This window comes from Lacerta agilis, chromosome 8 (assembly GCF_009819535.1).
Source record: "Lacerta agilis isolate rLacAgi1 chromosome 8, rLacAgi1.pri, whole genome shotgun sequence".
NCBI lineage: Eukaryota > Metazoa > Chordata > Lepidosauria > Squamata > Lacertidae > Lacerta > Lacerta agilis.
In genome coordinates, this window is record NC_046319.1 from 63,930,296 (window position 1) to 63,942,664 (window position 12,369).

General features: G+C 38.8%; 1 protein-coding gene across 26 annotated transcripts in view; it reads left to right on the forward strand.

Annotated features, from left to right (window-relative positions):
• The window catches only part of EPB41 (erythrocyte membrane protein band 4.1), an 86,553-nt gene that overhangs the window by 27,761 nt on the left and 46,423 nt on the right, over positions 1-12,369 (forward strand). For 16 of the 26 annotated variants that reach the window (XM_033157957.1, XM_033157942.1, XM_033157947.1 and 13 more), the window contains exons 5-12: positions 3,406-3,448; positions 4,803-4,878; positions 6,312-6,530; positions 8,281-8,368; positions 9,212-9,364; positions 9,592-9,689; positions 10,531-10,703; positions 11,466-11,582. In XM_033157957.1, coding sequence (XP_033013848.1) covers positions 3,406-3,448; positions 4,803-4,878; positions 6,312-6,530; positions 8,281-8,368; positions 9,212-9,364; positions 9,592-9,689; positions 10,531-10,703; positions 11,466-11,582 — 967 coding nt within the window. The remainder of the gene's footprint in view (positions 1-3,405; positions 3,449-4,802; positions 4,879-6,311; positions 6,531-8,280; positions 8,369-9,211; positions 9,365-9,591; positions 9,690-10,530; positions 10,704-11,465; positions 11,583-12,369) is intronic. The other 10 variants (XM_033157949.1, XM_033157953.1, XM_033157952.1 and 7 more) reach the window with 1 other exon arrangement.

Here is a 12,369-nt window from a genome sequence, read left to right on the forward strand (position 1 = left end):
GACTCTTTAAACGGAATATTCTGGTATGTCCAAGAGACACACAGCCCATAGATAGACTCCTGGAAGAGAGCACCTATAGTTGAAGATAGCTGTATTATGACTAACCAAAATGTCTTTTTCATGGCAATCTTGTATCAATTTATGTACATTGCCACAAATGAGTACAAATAAAGGAATTATAGGACCCATTTACTTTACCTGTGAACTTGGTGTTGTTGGCAAAATGTAGAAGTCCACAGGATTTAGATTGATTCCTGCACTTGAAATGAACACTGAGGACAGCACCTTTTACCTCCATTCTCTCCATGCCCCTTTGTCAATGACAGAAGGCATATATATTCATGGGTAGTTCTTGTTGGTCATTTGAACAAATACGGGAATTGTAGGCAGGTATGCAACAGCTCCATGTGCAACTCTAATGAGCTTATAGTATATATGTATATAGTACTGTGTGCAGCAATAACATCTTTTGTTCTTGCATGTGAGAAATAATTTATTTCCAAGAAAGGGGTTTTCCTCCCACACTGAACCAGAGTGTAAAAGTTAATAGTTTATCTTTGAAGCACTGGAGGAGTTTGTGTAGAACTTAATGCTTTCCTGTAAGAGAGAATTATTTCCCACTGATTCCTGACATAATAAAAGGATAAATGTATCATTAATTACCCAGTCTCCTCATTGTCTTTTTGATTAAGTCAGACAGAATGAGTTTTATGAATGCATGATTGCATTCAGAGACTGTACGGCTGTGTTTGGATTTTTGATTTTTTTATTGTTGTGCAGCATAAGCATTTGCATGTTCTAAAAAAAATTGCTTGGCTTGCAAAATTGCAGATCCGCAACAGTTAATATGAATGGCCTTTGTGCTCATTTGCGTGGATTCTGTAACACTTCAATCAATTAGAATGATGGCAAAGTACTTCATATTAAACCTAACCATAACTGTACCAATTACATGTAGAGTAAAATGTTGTGGGCTAAGAAAGATGAGCTTAAGGGATAAGTAGGCTATTCTTTCACCTCACTAGACCTGATTTCTAAATCCTGCTTAAGTCACGTGAAAATGAAACAGGTAACCTCATTCTAGTTTCTGTACACAGTACCGTAATACCACAGCCTGGTATCGAGAGCCAAAGTGCTATTATCAAAATGTAAATGCTTAGCAGTTTTAAATGACTGATTTGCAGAGGCTAAATTCTTTATAACAACAACAACAACAACAACAACAACAACAACAACAGGGAAGTCATTCCAACTGAACTCAATAAGACTAAATTCTGATCAGGCATTTATAGGATTGCACTATTAATGTATTTACTATATTTACACTATTTGAACAAACTACAGTGTAGGCAGAAGAAACAAAAGTGTTTTCTAAACACAGCAAGGCTGCATTCGTACATAATGCTAAGCCAAACTATGGCTTAGCATGAATGCACTGGTTCCCAGGGATCACACCCATTTTGCTTCTCACTGTTCCACCTCTCCTTGGTGTAGCAGTTAAACCATGTTTGGACTTATTGTGTAGTCTGAGCACAGATTAGTGGTGTAAGATCTCTCAGTCATAAGCTATAACCAAGGTTTTTTCATACTTTTACAGGGACATGTAAAAGTATGGCCCAGTTAAATAAAAGCAACAACAGTCCACCGAACTGCCATATTATGTTGTAATCACAAAATCAAGGCTTTTTTTTTAATGGTGACCAGAAAAGCATTTGAAGTAGTATAAATGTTGCAGCTGACAAATTAGCTATTTTGACACATAGTAGTAAACCACAGTTAATGGTTTACCATGAATATGCAGATCGTTCCTGCTTTGATCTCTCTTTCTCCCCCTCCCCCCCTTAACTAGCAGGAGCAAAAATATCACAAGTGCTACATCTAAACCAGGGATTGTGATTTGTTTCACTCCAAACCAACCATGGTCCGAAGCCAAGGTTTTGTCTTGACTTGCTAATGATAGTTTGTTTTAACGATACAAACCTTGATTCCTGGTTTGGATGCAACACTAAGCCAAGAGTCATAGTTGTTGCTCCTGTGCGCTGGCAAGGAGCAACATGGGAGTGGTCTGTGTGTTCATGATAAACCATTAACCATGGCTTTCTATGCAGACACTGTGTGGAAATAACTGATTCCTAAAAGTAATTTCGAGTTAAGTGGGGTTTACACTTTCCAGAAGTAATTACAGCTGCATGGATATTCATTTTCCTAATTACTAACTTACCTAATGCTGTAGTATGGCAGAAATAACTTTGGACTCATTCTGTCAGCAAGCTGTTTAAGTGAGGCAAATTCAGAGAACTTTGAACCACTTGGAGCCCCATCAAGCATCTTGTAAGAGATTATTCATATATGTCAATCTTCAAGATTATTGTATGAGTTCATATTAGTGAAATATTATGGTTGTGAGCCAGCAAGACCAGATGTGCACCCAGTTCCAGTTGCCAGCCATAGAATAGTAAGCTTAGTGACTGAACTGGGAACTTTCAAATGCTGACAATGGAAAGATAGTTTTGTTTTTCTTCCTAGGGAGACCCGCAGGGCAACATCTTAACTACGTTTTCCTTGCCAAGTAAATAGGTTTTATTTTGTAAGGTTTGGGTTCCGCTGGTTCTTAATTTGTTTTAATTTGCCACTTTTTATTATTGCCAGGGGGTGATTTGGCCTAGTTTTTATTCATCAAAAGCATAGGTATGCCTGTTTTCATGGACTAGAGCTCTGTGTCTTTTATGTAATGAGTTTTTCAAATACTAAATAATAACCCAATGTGAAGCAAAAATGGCACCATCCATTTCACTGGTAATGGTCCGGATTGTTACAGATGGTGGTGGTTGGGGAGTTTAACCCTTTCTTCTCCTGCTTGTGTTCCTGATAGAACCACTCCTCTGATCTTGTATTTGCATCTGGAGGAATTTTTCCTTTGGTGACAATGAGAGATTTCCTCCCAATGCACACAGCAACTTCAGAGGAGTGGGGTTTTTTGTTTTGTTTTTTGTTCATGGCTAACAGCATGGGAGGAAAGGATTATATTATCCTCCCCACCTGCTACAATCCCAATAATCATCAGTCCCCAAGTGGCTTCGAAGAACCATTTTAAAAAACCATGCATGTTAATTGCAAACCCACATTTAATGTTTGTTGTAGTCTGGCTGTCAGAGAAAATTTAACTGTGCCTAAGTAAAACCATGGCTGCTTGTCCATAGTTAAATGCCTAATCTATTGATTATGTCAGTGCCCCCAAAGATCAAATTTTAATTAATCCTATATGCAGTGTTTTTGCAATCTAAGAAAACCCAATTGGCATCCAGTGATGGTTGCTACTTAACTCAGTGACAGTACATTTTCAGGCCATATTCTTTGCAACCGTTGTCAGACTCTATATGACTAATTGCTACTGTTTTCTTGCAGACATGGTTGGATGCTGCCAAAGAGATAAAAAAACAAGTTCATGGTAAGTGGCTCAAGTCCGTTTTTTATAAAAGAAATGGTAGATATTTATAGCCTTGGCATGCAATCAAAAGAAGCACTCAGCATTGCTGGAGTTCATGTAAGGGTGATAGAATGGATCAGGACAAATTTAAACAGACTGCAAGTCCTCTGTTTTCCATATTATGTAGTTTTTCTTTTAATAAAACTGTTGCTTTTCTACAGGAGGACAGTTTGTATAGGTTATGTTTTGTAAAGTAGGAATTGTTTAAATTTAGAATATAGCAGCATCATTGTAAATTAAGGGTGGACTTGCAAGTCACTTCTGGTTGAAACACCCATTGTCAACACAGCTTGTATCCAGCACCAAATTTAAACAGTGCCAAATGAAAGCCACTGCTGCAAAGGAAAAATCAGATGTGCACTCCCTACATTTGATGTCTGATGAGTGACAGCTGGGTGTGGTCCACCCAATATGGCCTGATGGGCTAAACTGAGAGGTTTGGTAGGCCTGATTAGATCTGTAGGCTGGATGTTCCCTACCACTGATTTAACTTTTCTTTATTTTGGGAGGATAAACTTGCTGTGTTTGTTTTTGTTTACAATCATAGGGTAGTGTACAGAAATGAAGCAAATACAAATTTAATAAAAACTATACCAAATTAAAGCTGGAACATAAAAAAATCATAATGTAGTACATCAGGGGAAAATTCGTCAAATTAATCTAAACCACTGTTAAAAATTTCACAGAAGAGATTCATATTTACTTGCGTCAGTGTTGAGCGAGTTCCATTTATGTGGAGGAGCCACTACTGAAAAGCCCTCATGGTTATGGGCCAGGATCTACTAGAGCAGGGGTTATCAACCTCTTTGGGTCCATGTGTACATTTGCAAACTGAAGAAACTGTTATGAGCAACACACACACATACACACTGCGACTAAGCAACTATTCTATTGGCTACAATAGAATGTTTCTTTCAAGCCTTATTTCAGCAGGGGGAGGAAAACCTATGGGTGCCAAGGGAGTTCTGCAGGTGTGTCTGTAGGTACCATGTTGGTGACCCCTGCACTAGAGGAACACATATATAGCGGTCTTACACAGAGTCAGACCATTAGTCCATCTAGCTCATGTAGCTTTTGTCTATGCCAACTGGCAGTGGCTCATCAAGTTTTCAGACAGGAGTCTTTCCCAGTCCTACCTGGAGATCCCAAGGATGTCAGATAACCACTGCTTTGTTGAAGGTGAGACATACCAGTGGGACAATGTCATATTCATTGTGTTTATTTTTATCTCATGATATCTATATTGCAATATTTAATATTACTTGAAAGAAATATTATAAAGGAAAACTCACAACCAATCTGGTTTTAATTGCAGGAGGCCCGTGGAATTTCACTTTCAATGTCAAGTTTTATCCTCCAGATCCAGCACAGCTGACAGAGGACATAACAAGGTCTGTAGTGCTCTTAGGAAAGCTAACAATCAAGTAGTATTGTAATTTAAGAAAGAGTAATGGGAGGCAGGATATAATTGTGACAAATAATGAATGAAATTATAAGATAAAAAACAATTGAAAAATACAGTGGTACCTCCGGTTGCGGATGGGATCCGTTCCAGAGGTCCGGTCGTATCCCGAGGTTTCCACAACCTGAGGACTGCTTCTGCACATCAGTGCATGGCGAAACCTGATAAAATACTTCAGGGTTTTCCATGCGCGCATCCCGAAGTTTACGGAGGTACGACTGTACTCATCAGGATTCAAAGAACTGTGTGCTTAGTTCTACAAGCCTAAGGACTCTTAAACTTTCATTTCTGTTTGACAAGCTACCTTATGACGCATGACAAACAGCTTTGGAAAAGAGAGGTGTTTGAAAAGCTGTTTGTGATACAATGTTTTTGAATATTTATTATTTATTTAGTTCATAAAATTTATACACTACTTGATTGTAAAAAACCCCCTCAAAATTGCTTATGAAAAAGAAAACAGTAAAAACAGTAAAAAATTACAACCCTGCGTATATGTATGTAGAATAACGATAGGGAATCCTAAATTCAAACAGTTATTACAATGCTTGTTAACTTAGTAACATGACAGACTTAATGTCTAGTAATAAGGGAACTCAGTGGAGCATTTTAGAGAACTTGGAAATAGATTGTGTCCCTGCAAAAGTAATTCCTTCTTTAAAAAACAAACTCAGTTAGTTCTTTATACTAGCTTACAAACCCATTCATACTTGCAACTTTCAAAATTTAGGGAAACTGGCCTGTTGGGGAAAAAGGAAGTTGTGAGCATGAGAAATTTAAGACTGTAAACCTCTTTAAGCTCTAAACATGCCATGAACAATGGATAGTATCCAATCTTTCACACTAGTGCTGGAAAGAACAGGTGCTCAGTGGCATACCTCTGACTGCACTGTTGGATCTGCAGGTGCATGTCCCATGCTAGGGAAAATATTCCAGGATCTTGCACTTTCCGGGCGATGGCGTGGTGGCTAAAAGGTAGGAGGAGGAGGCTGAGTAGATTGGTTGCTTGGCTGCAGAACTCAAGAGGGTTCCCTCTCCAGGTGTGATCTCCTCTACCAGATGTAACCATGATTCAGATGTAACCATGATTCCATACCCAAGAGCCTAGCTTCATTGCTAGGAGGCACAATTGCAGAGCAACAGTCAGGAAAAGAATATGGTGCTGGCTGCCCTGCACACCTAGTGTCTGCTCCATTTGTACACCCAGAGGCTTCTGTATCCCCCCTTCCATTTTATTGGATATAGGATCTTGCTCATGATACAAGTCCAGTGTTATTTTCTTGTCGAGAAACTTATTTTTCTGCTATCAGTCAGCTGTAATTTGAATTCCCCATTCTGAGGCTTTCTGTTCCTCCTTTGTAGGTACTATTTGTGTCTCCAGCTAAGAAAAGACATTCTCACTGGACGGCTTCCTTGCTCCTTTGCTACATTAGCTTTGCTGGGCTCTTACACAATCCAGTCAGAACTGGGAGACTTTGACCCAGATCTTCATAGCCCAGATTATGTCAGTGAATTCAAGCTGGCCCCAAATCAGACAAAGGAACTGGAAGACAAGGTCATGGAACTACATAAGACCTATAGGTACTTTTATTTTTAGCATTTTAATATGACTTTTTAATATTTGCATTGTTATTGGCTTCATTTTATTGATGCTTATGATACATATTGTAAACCTCCCTGGGATTTTGGACCAATGAGGGGCCGAATAGAAATAATAAAATCAATATGCTAAAAAGAAATTTCATATAACCTTAAAGGAAAGGGAAATAGGAGCTATGCAAAAGAAAACTCTGAATAGGGGTGCAAAAATCCAGGTGCCCAGGAACAATTGGTTCCCCAGAAACTGAGCCTGATGACTAGCTAGCATTGAGACTGCTACAGGGGTCAGGAAGCAGATTTTTCTTAATTTGTTTCTTGTAAGTCAGGGATCGTCAGTATAGTGACCTCCAGATATTGTTGGACAGCAACTCCCACCATTCCTGACCATTGGCCATGCTGGCAGCAACATCTGGAGGGGACCATATTGGCTACTCCCATTCTAAGTTGCATGCACCAAAAAATAAAATAAAAATAAGATAAAGTTTGAAAAACGTGCAAGTGTGAAGACAAGTATTTGAAACCTGTTCTGGGAAGTAGCTTCCAGACATTTGCAAAATACTTTCAAGGCCTTCAAACACGGTTCCCCCCCAGTTGGAGATTATCTTTTGTCCAAAATATTTCATGTGTGAAGCATCCCTTAATTATGCTAAGAGTTTACTGTTGTGCATTATTCAAGCCCCTGTGTATGGATCTTCAGTTGGACTTATGTTTAATTAACATAAAAAAAAATGATGTGGAACTTCGCACTGGGTGTGATTTAAGACTCACTTCTAAGCATCTTTGATGCTTGAGCTTGATAAAAAATATGTTATAACAATACTTGTTACAATTGCCCTGAAGTGTATTTTGAAACTCTTTTCAGTAATAGATTGTGGCTCAATTCAGAATGCACCATATGGCTGGAAGAGACGTCTCATACTGTTAGGAATAATTGCTATAAATACACCAGTCCTTCTGTTCCATGAATACACAGCAAGACTAGAAAGGAGGTGGGAGGTTTAAACATTTAAACAAAGCATCTGTGAAGCACTGTCTTGCTGTACCACTGAGATGAAGTTTGTTAGTAAAGTTCAAGACAGAAAACAGTCTCTTATTGAGCATAAGTTCACATAACTCCATATTTACTTAACTTGCCCCTAGAATGTCTTTTCCCTTAAGTGATTTCATATGCCCTTGCTTTTTAATTTTCAAGAGATGCAGCTTAGTTCTAAGCATGCTTACTCAAGAAACTGGCACTGTGTTAAGTGAAGTTCACTCCCAGGAAGACATGCATAAGTTTGTAACCTTAACTGAATTATTGATTTGTTGATTTATTACTTTTTCTTTTTTACTCCCCAACTGTTCCAATGTTTTTCTTGTACACATACCTGAGATACATTTTTCTGATACCTTTTGGCCATATGTTTCTGTCTTCTTTAGTTTGTCTAGTTTAGTTTGTTAATCACATTCTTGCAAGCTAACCTCTTTTGGAGAATCTGTAGCAAATAGATAATTCCTAGGATGTGGTATAACAACAACAACAACAATAATTTTTGGAAAATTACCATTCTAGTGCTAAAGAACTCACTGAAGGGGTAAAAAACAATAGGTTTGCAGGATCCATTTTTTATTTCTTTTGATAAATGCATGTACTTTAGTATCTGCAAATGATTAATTTTTTTTTAAAAAAAACCACCCTGCGAAGTAAGCAAATAGTGGGCTTGCTGTATCATTTTCCATTGTATTTCTGTAGATGTATGACTCCTGCTCAAGCTGATCTGGAATTTCTTGAGAATGCCAAAAAGCTGTCTATGTATGGAGTTGATCTTCATCACGCCAAGGTAGAAGAAAATCCTTGTTTCATATCATAATATTTTTACTGTTAATGTGCAAAGCCCTTGGTTTTCATCTTCTCCCTCCTACACGATATTGTGAGTAGGGAGGGTTCTTGGTTTTTTTTTTTTTTTGTCGTGCTCCAGTAGGTGCCCTCAGGGTCTAGGATCCCATCCAGAGAAGTATAAGTCTTCTCCCAGCAGTGTCCAAAACAAGCAAAGGTCATGCACAGGACCATACTGTAATCCATAGACAAAGGCAGGTAACAGTCCCAGGTCAAATCCAGGCAAGGATACAACACAGCAGGCAGAGGAGACTAGGTCCAGGTTCAGGAAGCCAGAGACATATGTTGTTTCCAAGTCACTGTGTGACAAAATAATCTTAATGAGATGGTCAATAAAAACTCCACTGGAAAGATTTTTAGTATTGATGCTTTTGTACTGATCCAATCATTAAATAATCAGAGCACAACTGTGACTACTGGGTGTCCTAGTATCCTAGTTTCTTCTAAAAAATAGCTTGTCCAGGGGGTAGAAGTTTTTCACTCATCTATTCTATTTCCACTTGAATTTTTCTATTTTTGTGTGTAGAAAAGTTAGTTCCTGGTAATGTGAATATAGCCTAAGTACAGTTTTCTTTCTACCCTAGGACTTATAAATAAACTTGCTCATTGCCTTTTTGTCATTGTTCTTCTGTCTGGGACAGTGATTCTCAGTGACAGGACCTACAGAGGTCCCCCTGAATTCTGGGACCCAAGAAATGAGTTTGGGGCATAGAGGGCGAGTGCTTTGCATTCTGAAATGTGGATTTGCCAACACGTGTGAAGTGTGTTCCAAACTCTGCTTTTGTAGGACTTGGAAGGTGTGGATATTACTTTGGGGGTCTGCTCCAGTGGCCTTCTTGTCTACAAAGATAAATTGAGAATCAACCGTTTCCCTTGGCCCAAAGTGTTGAAGATTTCCTACAAGCGCAGCAGCTTTTTTATCAAAATCCGACCTGGTGAGGTAGGCTATGGAGTCATATACTATTTTCATTCCTTTTAAAAAAATCTGACTTCTGTCTAAGAAAAATATTGACAGAGCAGATGAACTGTTCTGCAGATTGTCCAAATTGTATTGCAGTGGACAGAAGTCTAACGTGATAATTTTCTGCTTGATTCTTACAATGCACTTTATGTGAGGCTGTCCTTGAACATAGTTTGAAACTTATTCTGTACTGTTGCTCTCTGCAGCATGAACAATATGAAAGTACAATTGGATTTAAGCTTCCTAGTTATCGGGCAGCTAAGAAACTGTGGAAAGTTTGTGTTGAACATCATACATTTTTCAGGTATGTTTCTTTCCCCCATCCAATATGACAAATGGTATTTGTGTGTGTGTGTGTGTGTGTGTGTGTGTGTGTGTAAGCCGTGTTAAGTTTTTATTCCAGTTGTTGGTATACATTGCCAGGAGTTGGGAAGGAAGCCTCTAATTTGCACATAATTGTTCAGACAGGAAAACAGGAACATAGGAAGCTGCCTTACACCTAGTCAAACCCTTGGTCCATCTAGCTCAGTATTGTCTACACTGACTGGCAGCAGCTTTCCAGGGTTCCTGGCAAGAGACTTTCTCAGCCCTACCTGGACATGTTGGGGACCTTCTGTACGCAAAGCGATGTTCTGCCACTGAGTTAAGGCCGTTAATCTGCAAATGCATAATAAAATGTAGACAGTCAACTTTTACCATAAGAAGAATGAAGAAATGAGAATGTGGTAATAGGAATGAATGCTCATAAAGGGATTTCATTAACTGAGGACCAGTATGGTACAGTAGGGTGGATGAACCAGGGGGACCTGGGTTCAGATCTCCACATGGCTTTCTCAGAACCATCTTGGATGAGTCATTGTCTTCATTCAATGTAATGCTAAGACTATAGGAAGCTTCGTTATACTGAAGCAGGCTATTGATTTACCTCCCTCAGTATTGTTGACATGGACTGGAAGTGGTTCCCCTGTGTTTCAGGTAGCAGTTCCTCCCAGCCCTTCTGCATGCAAAACATCTGCTCTACCGCATAAGTTCCTATGGGTTTGTGTTATGCAAATAATTGCCACCACAGGAGAACGCTGGATCTTATTTGACTTGTCATTATTGGTTGGAGATGAGTAATGTGGAAATATTCACATGCATTTTAGGTTAACATCCACTGAAGCAATTCCCAAGAGCAGGTTCCTGGTACTGGGCTCTAAATTCCGATACAGTGGTAGGACACAGGCACAGACAAGACAAGCTAGTGCCCTGATTGATAGACCTGCACCACAGTTTGAACGGACAGCAAGTAAACGGGCCTCTAGAAGTCTTGATGGCGGTGAGTATCTAAACTTCCCTGCTTTGTTATAGGAACCCCCTTAATCTGTAGATTTTTTGTTTATAGATTCTGCTCAGAGTTTCAGTTTAATTTGGTTTTCAGATGCTTATATTTGTTTAAAGGTTTTTTCTTTATCAAGTGGTGTTTTCTTTTTTAAATTATTAAATTAATTTGTTTTACAAGGTTGTTCATGGCATATGCCGTAGGGGAAGAAAGAATGTAGAACTCAGTAACTTATACACAATTCTTACCACATCCTGAACACATGGGTGCCACTGCAACTCCATTCCTTCTCTGTTGGGAAATGTGAGGAGCCAGTTTCTAAGAGCATTGATGCTGGTGTGAGGAGAAGTCACAACATAGGCTCTTCACATTTGCTCCAAGGTTACATGGGACAAGGCATGAGAAGGACTTGCTTTGTAATGAATCCCAAGCTGATGAGATAATGTAAGAACTGGACTCTAAAATTCTGAATGTTCATAAAGGTAGTTTTTATATTATCCGCCCAAAATTAAATGGTGTGCCCTTGAATGCATCCTGTTAATTATAACCAACAACTGTACAATTTGAGATAAAAGTGTAAATTGTTTTGGAAATGAGGCAAAATTCCACTTTCCATCATTGCCCTGCTGAAACTCAAATTGAAGAACCAACAACAAAGAATAAGCGCAAACAATAATTATATCCAGACTAAAATCTACAACGTTCTCTTTATATATACTATATTCTGAATATTCTGTAACATGTACACAATTTCTTCAGCTAAACGTGGCTCTCAAAAAATAGAGTTCAGACCCGTAGAGGAGGAGAAGCAGGAGGATGTGGTGTTTGTTGGGGTTCCGGAATCAGAACCTGTGGAACAAATTCGAGAGAAGCCAGGTATCGCTGTGGGTAGCTCTGATTCTCTCTCTCTCCTTGCCTCTGCGGTGCCTTTTCTATCCTTTCATGAGCTGAGACATCTTATCTGAATCTGAAATGCTTCGTATGTTCTGGCACCCGTTTTTTCCCCTTCAAAGAAATAAAGCAATGTCTTAATTGGTCAGAACACAGTTAGCCACTTCTGTACTTCACTCCGTAAAAGCCGTTGTATCAGCAGTAGCATAGATTTCAGAGGACTGGCAAAAATGCTTTGCACTTTGAATTAATTGTCAGGTGACTGAAATACAAATATTTGCTCATGCTGTATCAAATTGCAACATAATGGAATGGAAAGAAAAGAACTTGAGATGGAGCTATCTCCCCCCACTCCTGCCTCTCACCACCCCACATCTGAATTCTCAGATTGAGAGCTTTGTAATTGCTGTGCTGTAAAATAATAGATTTGCAACCCCTAAAATTGTATTCAAACTCTCCCAGGTGTATGGACACACTTGCTTCTTTTGGTTGTTTCAGTATTAATGTTAATGAGGCCTTAAGTTTCTTACCAAAACTTAGGTGTGTCTCTAAAGATACATAATTTTTCATAATACTTCTTTTCCCAAAAACTGATACTTAGAAACTGCATAGCTTCTCATCTAATAAACATTTGCATTGCTATATTAGCTGAGCACATTTTTGTCATAATGAAAGGACTCTTACAATTGGTCCTTGAACTAGCTTTCAGTTTGGCTTCTTCATGCTAACCTTTCATGTTATTCTGTTATATTCTTATCAACAGGATCTAGTC